Consider the following 15284-nt stretch of genomic DNA (forward strand, 5'->3'; position numbering starts at 1 on the left):
CACACACACACACACACACACACACACACACACACACACACACACACACACACACACACATACTCACACGCGCGCACGCACAATAATAATAATAAAAATACATTGTGCTGTGGAAAAATCGGTTTCAAATCACATCGAGATTAAACATCTGCACTCTGCACTAAGAAGCTTTGTTGCGGCATTTTTAAAGGATGGCATTGGCATAAAACCAATGAGACACAGGGCGAGTTATTGCGTTATCGACAATAAATAAAAGTCGCGGTTGCATTAAATAATCGATACGGCGATTTAACGATACCGACACGTTTTCTCGTTAATTCAATCCCGCCCGTCACGTTGCTGTATACACCTTCCTATGCGGCAATCGGATAATGGACCACGATCGATGGCTCTCGTAACGGAGAAAGCGTCTCGTTTCAAAGACGATCCCGATACTCCCCGCCTGCAAGATCGTGCTTCTTTGTTAGAGCAATTCCTTTTGGGAGAGTAACGTGCTTGCTCTCCGAGGTAACGGGTCTCCTCCCTCGTTTTCTTCGTGGCGGAAAAAGGAACGTGAAAAATCGCCGAGGTTCGCCAGCAGCGTGTGCACACTCAGAATCTGGGACAACTATATTTGTACTGAGCCGATGTACGGTTCCGATGCATCTGAGAAGTCAAGATAAGTCCGCGAATTGTAAGCGCTCTGCAATCAGAGCGCATAAGCATCTCAATTTCTCGATGTATTATACCATATAATTCATAACCGTCACAAATCGAATAAAGTGACAGAATTAAAAATAATAAAATTTATACAAAAACATTATTAGGCACCGAGATCAGCCTTAACAATCCTCTTTGTTTAATATTGTTGAGCATTTTTTGATTGGGTGAGGCAATATTTTTTGCAATAAATTATTTACAAAGTTTTAAAAATGCTTGTTATCATCAATAATATTAAATTGCTTGTTAATTCATAATATGTGATTATTATTATACTTCAACTTCTAAAACTATTTCAAGACAAACAAACAATCGGCACACAGTTTATTTAAACTGGAAATTTTATAAATTCACAAGGATATTATTAGTCACAAAGATTCATTTTAATCGAATATAGCGTTTTCCATTCCTTTGTTATTTGATTTCTCGATCGATTTTCATTTAATCATATTACAAAAATAAAATTTGATTTGAGACCAAATCAAATTTCCAAGTATATATAATCCTTTGCGTTCAAAACTTCAAAATTGTTTTTCACAAACAAGAATCAAATATTTAATAGCAAATTTAATTTAATCAATCAATTCAACATATAATAACGTATTTAGATTATTTTGAAGTATTTATGGAGATTCCAATATCGTTTACTGTTTATAATTACATACTTTTTCGAATGTTTGAAAATTGCGAAAACTTATAGTAAAGCGCTATCGATTTAGGAATGCAAAGAATCAAGAGAGAGAAAGCTAAAGCTTAAATCCAATTAGAAGTATTCCTTTATTCGTAAAAAATTGCACACCTATTTTTGTGAGAACGCTTTTCCGTAATTTTGTATACTTTGAGTTGTTATTGAATTGAGAGAAAATTTGAAATGCACGTATATGTAAAGCAGAAAAGCGAATCATGCGATAAAGCAAATTTCGTGAACATGCAACAAATTTTTAGAAAATTTTTAGAATGTTTGAGAAGAAGTAAAAGAGAATTTTTTAAACTAAACTAAATTAATAGTATTATTTATTTTCGGCTCCAAAAATAAATTCACTTCAAGTAAAATATCTATGTGAGTCTTCACATAGGTTGTTAATGTAATAAATTATATATTCATAGCGATAAGATATACTTTACAAACAATTGGAATGTACTTATATCAAATGAAATTAACAATCGCGAAGACTATCAAAAAGAATTCTTCTTTTACTGCCATTTATCTTATACTAATATCTTATACTAACATTCGTGAATTATGTGAATCTTGCAGGAACTCTGTCATTACCAAGGTAGCGTTCGAGATGTTCCTAGTTCGTGGGTGGCGTTATCCACTTGTAGAGGATTGCGCGGTGTCATCTTCGATGGTGAAAATCTTCATTACATTCATCCAGAAGATGAGAACTTGGATTCCACGCATTACCTTTACAAGCATAGCGATCTCACTACCAACAATACGTGTGGTAAGCATCGCATGATTAAATCATCCCTGCTGGATCTTTTTTGTAAGAATTACGTGCTTGAATAATGTAAAGCAGAAGAGGATAAAATTGCATCGAAAAAATGGTTAATGTTATTAGTGCACGCCATATGCATATTATAAGAAGAGTAAAATCTCTCTGTATCAGATGGTTACATTGCTGAACAAAAAAATACGAATCACTGCATAAATATAGCAGTGACAACAGTGGGTTAGTTCAATCTTTGGGACAAGTAAGGGACTGTTATATTCATTCATTTTTATCACATTTTTGACGTTGTGTTAGTCCACTGTACAGTGAGTCCTTCAATCTCGTTTCTACAAATGTAGATTAACTTTAATTTTAACTTATATATTCTTATATATAGTCTTCATCTTGTTCTAGTTCTAAGAAATTGTTCTAGTTCTAATCTTAACCAAGATTATAAGACTAAAGTCTTAATCTACATTGGCAGAAACGAGCATTAATATTACAAATATCCGCACCTTTAAAAGAAGTGGATATTTATAATATTACGAACAATTCAGATGATTATTATTTCGATTCATGATATGCTTCTGGTTTTTACGATATTAACACAATTTGTAATTGGATTGGAATTTGTAATTGAAATCTTAGAATTTTCATGATTAATACATGATGACTCATAACTACATTTGCAATTCATTCGTTTCCAAGATCGTATCCATCGTCGCGGAAATTTCTGTCACCGAGACGATTTCCGCGAATTTTTTTCAAAGTATTCACGAGCTTTGACTCTTAGAAATACAACTTTTAGCACGGAGGAACGAGCTCAGTTTTTCGTCCTTCTCGGTGGCAGTGCCCCACACGGACTCAGAGACTCGCTTCGAGAAGACTGGTCTCTCCTTAACGGTCTTACGAATGTGAGAGCAAAGTCCCGACCGTACCTGCCTCGGAGACTCTTTGTCCTCTCCTCGATCCTATCGAAGATCCTACTGCCGACGATCGTATGTCTGTTTGACGTTTTTCCTTGGTTGCAGGTTACGAAGGTACGCCGTTGCACGTTCTCCCTGATCATCGCGAGATTAAAAGGTTCTCTAGGGTATGTACATAGAGCAACATTAAAAAAAAAAAGGAAAAGAGAAAAAGGAATTCGCGCAAACCGCTTCCCCGGTAAATTGTACGACTTCAAAGAACGTAGTTGCAGGGATCTTGGTACTCTCGATGTCTTGCGTGTGTATCCTTCTTCCGTTCTTTCCTTCTTGTTGGGGAAACTGTAAATAGTTCGCAACTTAGAAATCGTCTTGAGTTTAATGAAAATTTTAGTACAGAGTTTTCAACAATTAACAGATTATTTAGTGTCGAAAATTTTTTAAGAAACGCGAATTAACGATTATCTGTTATTATGGCCATTTTATTTTAACTTTTTATTTTTGTTAATTTTATTGAGCTATTAAAATTAATAAATTTTGTAATTACTATTACGTTATGTTCTCTTTTGTAGCACAAAAGAGCGGCTGAAATTATTCGTGGACCTTATAACGCGAACAGACAGTCACGTTATGTGGAGTTGGTACTTGTAATCGACAAGAAGGAATATACCGCACTCGACGAGAACCTGGATAAAGTATATCAGCACTGTAAGGACATCGCTAACATTATCAACGCTGTAAGTAACGTCGCCGTTGTAATTTAATTGGACATATAAGTCCTTTCGACCTCAAGTCGAATGAGAACGATCTGAAGCGCACAGCGTTAATTCTACAATTCCATTATCCAATTAATTGTTTTGAACATTTATGGTTTTCTTCTCCTAAAATATATATCTCTAAAATGTATTTTTAACTGTTTTAGTAGTTCCATGAATTTTACTTTATCTAGGGTATGACTTGGTTGACTGTTATATGCATAATTATGTTCACACGAATGTGCGAATCGTCTTTTCTTCAAAAAAAAAGTATATTTTCGAGTGCGAGAATTTTAATAAGTCTTATTAAAGTAATAATTATGTACGATCCACTTGTACATGTATTTTATTTAAACCTTATTTACTTAAACGTAATTATATTCCATTGTATCCCCGAAAGTACCTTTACAATCGACATATTTTTGCTACGAAGTTAAAATAGTGCTTCTTCCGCGATATATATATAAAACTTTTCTAAGTAAAATTTTTCGATAATTAAATTTCAAATTAAATTCACTATTTCACTTGAAAGTTACTTGAAAGTTGAATTCTAGTTTTCTCGAAATTTTTTCGAAGTTTCTTCTACTTTTACTTTTAATTTACAATATTAACGATGATGGATTTTATTATCAGTTTGGATATCTCCGCATACGAAAACAAACCATTCTGTGTATACTGCGTTCTCTCTGACATAGCGAAACAGAGAGATTAATTAGCACTGACTCGACCTTACCGCGTATCACAGTACCGCGAAATCTCTATGTAAAATACGAGACAGTATATCTCGGTGTGTTTACAGCTATACATGCCGTTGAACATATTCATTGCTTTAATCGGTGTGCAAGTGTGGTCCGAGTCAGACGAGATAGCACTCTCGCCGAACGGCGACACCACACTGTCGAATTTCCTACGCTATCGCAGGGAAAAGCTGCTTCAGGATATTCCCAATGATAACGCCCAACTGTTGACGTGAGTGTACAGATGTATCTGTATTATTTGTTTCGTCTAGCAGTACACATGATGATTGAATTTATTTCTCGGCACAGGCGAATTACCTTCGAGGGCGGTGTAGTTGGCAAAGCTCTCAAAGGACCGATATGCACCTTCGAATTCTCCGGCGGTGTCTCCATGGATCACTCGAATGTCGTTGGTTTGGTCGCGGCCACTGTCGCCCACGAAATGGGTCACAATTTTGGTATGGAACACGACGGACCAGATTGCGGCTGTCCTGAAGAGAAGTACGTCGTATTTGCTTCTTAATACTCCAAATTCAATGAATCATGAAAGAACTTAATTTTATTTTGCGGTATCCAAAAATGAAAATTACTCCAAAATTACTCCACGAAATCGCAAGCCTTAAGTATAACATATTGAATTGTTATGTCTAATCCCGCTTCAATTATATATTACTAATGTATCTCTCTTGTAGATGCATAATGGCGTCATCCAGTGGCTCATCCGGACCAACGCATTGGTCCACATGTTCGCTGGAACATCTAGCTTTAGCCTTCGAACACGGGATGGATTACTGCTTGAGAAACAAGCCGCAGAAACTTTTTGATAGTCCTATATGCGGTAATGGATTCGTTGAGCCAGGCGAGCAATGTGATTGCGGTTTGAAGGAACACTGCGACAATCCCTGCTGCAACGTGACCACCTGTATGCTGCACAGTAACGCGAGCTGTGCTACCGGCGAGTGTTGCGATTTGAAGACTTGTAGGCCGAAGACTGCAGGCACGGAGTGCCGAACTGTTGAGCACGAGTGCGATTTGCCGGAATACTGCACCGGTCAGAGCGAGTATTGTCCAGCGGATGTGTTTAAAATAAACGGTGAGACCTGCAACAGTGGCAAGGCTTTCTGCTATGGTGGTATGTGCAGAACTCACGATGATCAGTGCAAACTGTTGTGGGGCCCAACTGGTACGTCCTCTGATTCGCAATGTTACGAGATGAATAACAAGGGTACGAAAAATGGTAACTGCGGTTACAATCGCATCGAGTCAAGTTTCATCAGATGTAACAATGAGTAAGTTGACTATGCAGTATATAATATACAGTACACGAAAAAGATTTGCGTTAAATTTTGACGTCAGTATGATTGATGTATTGTAGAAATCTCTTCTGCGGTATGTTGCACTGCAAACACTTGAACGAACGACTAGAATTTGGTATGGAATCAGTCGCAACTTTAAGCCATTCGTTCATCAATAACGGTGGAAAAATAATTCCGTGTCGTTCGGCCATCGTCGATCTTGGATTGACCCAGGTGGACCCTGGTCTCACACCGGACGGCGCCAAATGCGGATCTGGAAAGGTAAAATATTCTCAATAACGAAATTATTTTTAGTTTGAAACAAATATGTAGACTTATCAAGTTGAGAGAGAGAGAGAGAGAGAGAGAGAGAGAGAGAGAGAGAGAGAGAGAGAGCTAAAAATAAAATGAAAAATATTAAACTGATTCTTTTAAAATATCATAAAGAAATTCTGCTCTAATATTCTTTCGTGATAAACTTCATGTTAATTTTTACGTTATAATTATAATTAAACAATGATAACGCTACATAATAATACAAGATTTTGATTTGATTTTTTAAAATCGCAATACAGTATTTGTATTTATAAATGGTGATTTATATATATTGTATGCATGTAATTTATTGGAACAATTAGGTTATTATAATTTACTTATATTGTTTAGATGTGTGTAAATCAAAAGTGTATGTCAGTGGCGGATCTGAAAGCGTCCGTATCTGACGGTAAAGCTTGCCCGAATAATTGCAATGGTAACGGAGTGTGTAACAATCTTGGTCATTGCCATTGTAATCATGGCTTTCGACCACCTGACTGTCTTCAAGTTGGAGTTGGTGGTTCCGAAGATAGTGGTCCAGCCGAAGATCCCAACGGTATCTACTTTTATTTTATATTTAGTATATTAATCGATAAAAAGCAGAATTAATTTGTCGAAGAATTTCATCAAAGAAAAAATTATACAAAGATAGAAAAAAGAAATAGACTGACTGAAAAATATTTTAATTTAAACACGATTTAAATAAGAAGTCCATATTTGATCAAAACAAGTTTTAGTACTTAGTAATATTTGTATATTATTCTGATACTATCTAAAGATGCCAGATATATTCAATAATTCAAAAAAGCCTACTTCATTGTACAATAAAAACCCACCGCCTTTCAGTTCCTGCTCAGTTCTTGCTTAAAACCAAAGATTCGAGTGATTTCTTGTGTGTTTGTGTAAATCTCACGCACTTTTATATTTTTCTATTGTAAATTTTTTACAATACGATTTCCAATTCGAGCAAACTGCGTGCTGATTATTTATCTTAAAACATAGTAGTCTAAACTAAAGCTGAAGCACATAATATCAAAACTTAAATTGACAAGCAATTTAATAATACTGATAATAATAAGCATCTGTATAAAATTATATTCAAGAATTTATTACGAAAAATATCACTCCAGTCAAGCTTTGAATCTGGATCTTCCTCTTTCTGCAACTAGCATCTTCAAGATCTTATTGGACTATTTCAAAATAAATAATCGACATGCTGTTTGTTTGAATTGTAAAAAATTCATACAAATATTATTAAGCACCAAGATCTGTTTTGACTAAATATAGTTATTTTAGCAATTTCAATTGTATTATATAATATTTTATACGTTTTCAGGAAAAAATGATTTCATAACTGCGATTTATGTTATCTTCTTGGGAGTATTGCCCGCCATAGCTCTGTTCCTATTCGGTATTTGGTATGTCAGGAATTCCGGACAGCACTGGAAGAAGGATGTGATGTCTACGTACGTATCTAGTCTCGACCGTTTTAAAAAGAAACGTAAACCGCATGCCAATAAATCACTCGATGTTTCGTCAAATACGTCAAAGACACATTACACCGCCGGTAGCAAATTTTTCGGATGGCGAATAATAATTTCCGCCTATTTTACGCCGAAGAAAAAGAATACCTCTCGTAACACGAATAATAAAATATTCACGATTAGTGATAATGTCAGTCTCAAAGAGTCGCTTCAGATAACTAAGACTGATCTGATATCTACCACCAATCCGGACGCTATTAAGTGTAGCAATAATATTGAATACAGAAAGTCATTGCTATTTGGCAATGTAAAACCGGATGTTAGTACAAAACCCCAAACAAATGAAGTTTATAATAAGATTGCAACTTTTTCGGTACCTGCAGTTGAAGTCCAATCGAAAAAAATCACTCCACTTAAATCAGAATTAAGCTCCAAAATATCGGAACGTATTCAGCAGATTCAAAAAAGATCATCTAAGAACGATAAAGGCCTTACGCTCAATACTGATATTAAGTTCGAGCATTTAAATGAAAGCCCAGCTAGTACATCTAACATTATTTCAAAAATGCCGGATGTATTTAATAATTCAAAGAAGCCTGCTCCATTTTATAATAAAAAACCACCGCCTCCACCAGCACCTGCTCAAAGCTTAAAACCAAAGATCTGAGCGATTTCTTATTTATCTATATGAATCTCATCACGCATGGATATTTTTACGTAAAAATTTATTACGTATTATTAGAGAAATTTTCTATTTATAGTGTATTACGATATTTTTATAAATTTTGAATCTGTTTTAGAATCTACAATACTTAGAATTTATATTTTCAGATATAATATATTTTTTTTAATTAATTTCAATTACAGCAAATTATTTTCAAAAATCAAAGTAAGAAATTCATCAATATGAAATTTTTGCTAATTTAAAAAGAATATAGCTAATTTTTTTAAGAATATATTTCTTAAATAATGAATATAAAATAAATCATATATTTAAAAACTATTTTATTCGTCATAGTGCGAACATCATAGTGCACTTTTTTGCGAACTATGATTTTTGCATTATAATATGGGAATTCAAAACGGTGATGGTTTATATAGAAACAATATTTACACATTAGTGAATGCCAAAATGCATTAAAATAATTCCTACTGTGATTGTAACTGCTGATAGTCGTTATAATGCTCCAATATATTCTTTCAGTCAAAATTATAATAATATAATATTTTTACACGAGTTAAAAAAATTAGATTAGTAATTAAGCATTTAAATAATATTGAATTTTTATCATGTTTATATCGTTTATGTGATCAAATCTGTTCCAAACAGATTTTTTTTATGCAATAAGTAATGATGGAATGTAGGATTGTATATGCATTGATGTATTTTTTTATTTCGTATTGACTACATCTTTGGTGCAATATGCATTAAGTGATTTTAAACTTACAATTAGAAAATCTAGATGAAGTATACGATGAACAGTATTATGTTCTTATGTTCTTGTGTGCATGTACACAAACTTACACTATCTAATTTATAGCTTTATTTTAACTAATTACATATTAATTACACAAACAAAATAGAAGTTACGTAAATAAAAATAACTTTCATGCACAGCATTCTATATCGTAATTAATGTATGTATGTGCCTCTAATGCAAAAATTGTAACAAAAACATATTTTATTTATTAATGTATCTATAGCTCTTCTTTGTTCACAGTTTTCAAGTTATTAATCTATCAGTATTGCACACATGACTAATGTTAGATAGATTAGTTCAATGTTCTGAACAAAATACTGTTCAATATTTTAAGCCTAAATTTTTATATAGAAACTATAAATTTAGTACAGACATATTGCGTCATATAACAGCGAAGATTGTTGGAGAGATTATTTATAACGTGTAGAGAGCATGTGCAGAATCATGTTATGTGAGCATGAGCATGAATGAAAATTCTTTTCTTTTACTAGCTCTTTGCATTTTATCAAAAAATGGATAATTTACATTAGATGCTACTATTATACATGCAGTTTTAACGATAATTTTTTTATTATATTAATAATAATTACGTAAGAAGTACTTAATTTTGATTATAAAAATGAGTTTTTTTTAATTCTTTATTCATTCCTTGGATATGAAATTTAAATATCCGATAATGTTACTCATATTTAGAGAAATGAAAATGTACAATTTATTGAATAAACATAATATTGATATAAAGTGTTTTTAGTCTTCCTTTATAATCAACGATTTCCTTCTTTTCCAACGCTTGCTATTAATCTCTTAATTTGTAACTAACATTTCCCGGCAATTTTCTTGTCTGTGCATGCGTTTGGATTTGCGGTGAATAGCTACAGATTTGATAAAAATGCTTTTACATGATTAATTTTCGAATGATATTAAATACGTGCATGTGTTGGAGCATATATACAACTAAACTATAGTATGTAATAAAAACTTAAAATTTATATTAGTTTTCATTTAAATTTTTTACTATTTTCGATACAAACATATTTCATTATCGAGATCCACGCAAACTGTTAATTTATATTAAATAAAAAAAAACCTTTACTAAACTTTTACTAAACCTTTAACTAAACTTATTTTATTACGACCAATGTGCATTCATTAGCTATGTATCGTAATTACGCGCGCTTATAAATTCCTCGATCCCTCCGCTTATAATTTTGCTTCAAATTTCAGGACCGATCGTGGCCACAATGGATTGCTAATCAAAACGATCGATCGTTCCAGCCCCATGTCCCGTAACATCGAAACGATCGATTCTAGTCTGAGTCAAGATCCCGCGTGCGTGAGTTTGCTGCCTAAGGCAGAGGCTGACGAGCGATACAACAACAATATGTTTGGCCAGTTTAAAGGCTTCACAATTACACCGATCCACTCGAATCAATCTAAACTGGCTGAGCCAACGAAACCGGCTCCACCTCCGCCGGGATGGATGCCTACCGTAGCAATAAAGACAAATATAGCTAAAGCGAACATGCAAAAGTGTAATGTGTCGCAAAGAAGCAATCTGTTGAGTTCTAATGATCCAAACTCGACTGCACCAATGTTACCGCCGCTAAATCCAGGTTCTACGGCACGACCGTTGATTAGTAGTCCCGTACTGGCGGCCACAACCTGTACATCCGTCGAATTAGTATCTAAGGTACCCACCAGACCTGCCCCGGACGTACCTATGCGTCCAGCTCCGCCACCGCCCACTTCCGCGCCTTCTGTAAAGCCACAGAGACCTAATAGCACGCCCTTGACAAACGTAATACTGCCAGAACCCGAAAAGAAATTGGAAAAAGGCAGCACGCTTAACCGAATCGCATCGATATTACGTCCTGGCTCCGGCATTATGAGAAGCAATTCCCAGAGTTCACCGAGGGATGACAAGAACACGAATTCTCTACCGAGGAGCCAGCACCACAAAGCCAACAAGGTTATCGACAAAGAGATCCTAAGAAATCTTGAAATCTCTAATCCGATACCACAGACAGAGATCGAAATCGCAACACCAGTAATCCCAGTGATATCAACCGAAGTCGAGAAAAGAAACGTGGTTCTGCGCGCTCAATCAATGAGAGACAACAAAGTTACGTCAAGACCATTTGTCCAAACATTCGGCTCGATGCGTCAGACGACACCTGTCAAGAGGCCCACCAGTATACCTGCCAGCACGAGGCCTACGTCACCACCTCCGGGTCCACCAAACATCACACAGACGGAAAAAGCTGCCGAGAATGCGATAAAGATTCCAGGATTGCCGGGTTATCAGAATCCACCGGTAAAAACTGTTCAGAAACCATTAGAGAACACTTACGACGACTGCATGAATTTGATTACAGAATCGTCCCTGACGAAGATCACGGAGGAATCGGCCATGAACGATAATATTTACGCAGTGATAGAAGAACCCGTGCCGGAAAAGAATAGGAAGAACATAGAATTGGAGGTAACACCGGTTGATAACGAGTATAAATTGCCGAAACGTATCGATACCATACCCGGTGGCCCGAATAGCCTAGAATCGATGGGTTTACTGTCAGAGATTGTATCAGAGATATCGAATCGTAATTTCGATTCCATATATTCCACTTCGACGTTAACTAGGAAGAAGAAAGAGAATAATGGGGAAGATGCAACGAAAAATTTGGAAAATATGGGATCCAATAACTCTCTGGGTGGCTACATGAATTCGAACCACTACAAGATACCCGGTGGAATTTATTCAAACTCAACGTCTAGTAAATTTAATTCTTCGAGTTCCACCACCAGTTCCGGTTATCTTCATCCATCCATGATAAACGTTCCACAAGTAGAGAAGATAGAGACAAGCAAAAATATTTCGGATGCAAATGATAACTTAAAATCAGTCGATAATAGTAATCTAAATACTCTTAAATCTAATAATCCTAATATAAACGACGAGCTGTCCAAGGAGCTTGGCATGAAGCCACCTGAGAATCCTATAGGATATAAATCACCTGAGAATCCTATAGGATATAAATCATTTGCTTCAACGAAGACTCGACCATCTCATTTGATACATATCAAGAAGGATGACCAAACTGAAAACAAGATTCCGGCTAAACCACCATTGAGTAGGACTAAAACGCCTCCGAATGTCGCGAAAAGCCCGACTTCCAAAGATATACTCGAGTCGAGCGTAAAACTCGCGAGACCAAGTTCAGATAATACATTAAAATCCTTAAAATCCTCGAAAGTTTTCGACACAAGTTCGACAATGATGAAACAGAGCTCGGATGCGAGTCCAATTGCGAGACAAACACAAGTAAACGCGAGCAAGTCAAGTAGCGATTTAGATAAAGAAGAATCACACACAACCGTATCTGTCAAAAATGTGCCTTGTAGTCCTAAGGATAATCTGGGAAAGTTCAATAGCCCGGATCTGGTTTCGAGTTGCTCGAATTCTAATCAGGGTGGAACAAAGTCGCCGGATGTTGTGGGTAGCAATCCCAAGTTCAATCTCTCGCTTAAAACCGTTCAAAAGACTCTCACGCTGCCGAGGACTGGTCAGAAAACGCCCACAACGCCGTTGAAACCACTCAACATTACATCCAAAACAAGTCTCTCGGAAAAAAAGAAATCTCCGACTGGCAACGCAAGTGTGGCTAAATCGCTATCGCCGTCTGCCAAAGAGGCAAATAATGGCGGTATTAAGCCATCGCATTTGACACCGAAGGTGTTCACTAAAACAGAAATCAAGAATGGAGATGGAGGTACAACAGCGAGAACGAATCCACTACAAAGAGTGGCGAGTGGTAAATCTAACGTGGCATCGCTCCAGCAAAAGTTCGAGACTAATAAGAACAGTTCTGGTATCGCGAGGACTATACCGAGTGCGAATAGTAAAAAATCGGTGGCACGAACGACGGAAGTTGGCGGTGGCGGATTGAGGAAATGAGCGATTACCCAGATGCGTGTGGCAGCTCGATCTTTCCGATGTTCGGATGTGCTTGACGGGATTGAAAAAGCGTTAGAGGAAAATTTATACTTGAAACATTCTAGTCCGTCACATTGAATCGTTCTCGATGGAGAATGCATGGTATATTATAAACGTATATACGCGTTCATGATAAACGAGTACATCATAAAGTGCACGAGTATAAACGTAGATAATACGCGAGGGCGATATATTTCTTCTTATTTAAGAAATCTTAAACGGAAGTTAAAAACATAGTACAAGGATCTTTTCCTCTAAGATCCATAAAACGCTAATTTTACAAGCAAATATATTTCTTGTCGGAATATTAAAGATAGATTGTATGCGGCTGCGTTGCATAAGAGACACAACATTAAAAATTGTAAATAGTGCCCACACTTAAAAATTCTCATATTTTTTGTAGAGACTATCCATTGCCGATGTTCAAGCGTACCTATATAAGCCAATAATTACCGTAATATTTATCTTAAGCGTTTTATAAGCGACATTGCGAGGCAAGCGACAGTTATTTTCGAAACCATCGCTTGAAACTAGAATGGGCGTGTACGGAATTAATTGACCTCTGTGATATATGTATAAAGAAATATTATGCACAGAAACACTATTATGCCACATTGTTATGGCTAGCAGATTTTAGACGCGACCAAATTATTTTATATCATATTACATAAATCGTACTGACAAAAAACGAGCCGTTAAGTTTTCTAAAAAGCCATCGGAAATCACAGTCATATCCGACGTAGCTCCGTTAATAGGGGAAGAAGGTCTCTTTTCTTTCCAAAGATTAAATATTTATGAGAGATCAAGTTGCATTGTACCTTCGAAATCCCATGGGAGTCAAAATGGAAATGCTATTAGTTAGGAGAGTCTAGGTGTTAGCGCATGCTAGTAATATAACACTGCGAATCGAATTAAGGTGATATCCCCTCGACGGCAAAAGACAAGGCCGCTAAAATATCTCGCCTCGATCATGCAACATCACGCAACCTTTTATTGTCTCATTATCCCTTGCATAAATCAGAGGCTTGCTTCGTCTAGGACAGCTCTAGATGCAAAGACTAAAACTATTTATTTGACTGATACCTGTGTAAATATATGTTTGTAAGATGTAGGTAGAAGTTTTGTACGATGTATCTTCGCGCCAAGAATAAGTTACATTCGTTACATTCGTAAGTTACTCACGCGCATTATACGTACGATCGCGAGAAAGAGGAAAGCAGCTTCTTGAACGTCGAGTTTAGCATTAAGCACGTTAAGGAAAGGTTTTATTGAACTGATAAAGTCCGTCGAATTACGTTTGTGCATTTATTGTTTCCTTTTTTCTTCTTCCACACAGCGAATTCTCCTGTACGAATCCTGTATGATACTTTGATTCGTAGCGTTATCCATTTTGTAACAGTTCCTACTTGTGGAGCGTCCAGAAAGTTTCATCCCCAAAAAGTTTCAATAAAGAGGTTCAATAAAGCTTTTTGACCAGTTATTGTGCATTGCTTTCTCCGCTTGTTTCTTTACTTGCGAGACGTCGTGTGCGTTGCTTCGATACGAGGACAATCAGATGTTCATTTAGCGTACAGTGTACGAGGAGGTTTACTTCAGCAACTCCTGCTCGTTATTAATGAATAAGTATTATTCATAAGAGTATTAAAAAAAAGAAAGTAAAAAAAATATTAAATACCACTGAAATGTGTTGAAAAGAAAAAGATATTCGCCACAAGAATATTTATTTTTCAATTGTTGGAAATTTTCTTTACACTGATTGGAAATTAAACTTTTAGATTTAGAGAAATAATCTTAACTCGGCGAAGAGAACTTCCAATAATTATAAAATAAATACTCTGCTAAACACAGTCGTTGAATATCAATGCAACGAATGGTTGCACTAATTGCGACCGTACAATACAAATATTTGATGAATTGGCTCAAATATAACGCAGTCTACGAAGTCACAACACTTCGTCTTACTTCGTCTAAAAAGAATAACAGGCATCAATACATACTGTACATTCGGTACCAAAGATAAGTAGCATCCTATCTACAATACAACATTGCTGAGATAAGCACTACAATAATTAATTAGCCGTCGATTTACGATAATTGTGTACATTAAAACTCTTAATGATGTTACAATAAAGTCTTTATTCCAAGTAAACATTTTCCTGAACCAC

The 15284-nt window shown here is 35.7% G+C and overlaps 1 protein-coding gene across 1 annotated transcript in view; it reads left to right on the forward strand.

Moving 5' to 3' along the window:
• LOC108694873 (disintegrin and metalloproteinase domain-containing protein 19) overlaps nucleotides 1-14584 on the forward strand; it is a 98097-nt gene extending 83513 nt beyond the window's left edge. Inside the window, exons 4-13 of the mRNA XM_018204561.1 lie at nucleotides 1958-2147; nucleotides 3167-3228; nucleotides 3631-3795; nucleotides 4613-4782; nucleotides 4860-5051; nucleotides 5243-5839; nucleotides 5926-6127; nucleotides 6512-6716; nucleotides 7497-7626; nucleotides 10350-14584. Coding sequence (XP_018060050.1) covers nucleotides 1958-2147; nucleotides 3167-3228; nucleotides 3631-3795; nucleotides 4613-4782; nucleotides 4860-5051; nucleotides 5243-5839; nucleotides 5926-6127; nucleotides 6512-6716; nucleotides 7497-7626; nucleotides 10350-13080 — 4644 coding nt within the window. The 3' untranslated portion in view covers nucleotides 13081-14584. The remainder of the gene's footprint in view (nucleotides 1-1957; nucleotides 2148-3166; nucleotides 3229-3630; nucleotides 3796-4612; nucleotides 4783-4859; nucleotides 5052-5242; nucleotides 5840-5925; nucleotides 6128-6511; nucleotides 6717-7496; nucleotides 7627-10349) is intronic.
• Nucleotides 14585-15284: the final 700 nt, after the last annotated feature.

This window comes from Atta colombica, unplaced genomic scaffold, assembly GCF_001594045.1.
Source record: "Atta colombica isolate Treedump-2 unplaced genomic scaffold, Acol1.0 scaffold125, whole genome shotgun sequence".
Taxonomy (NCBI): domain Eukaryota; kingdom Metazoa; phylum Arthropoda; class Insecta; order Hymenoptera; family Formicidae; genus Atta; species Atta colombica.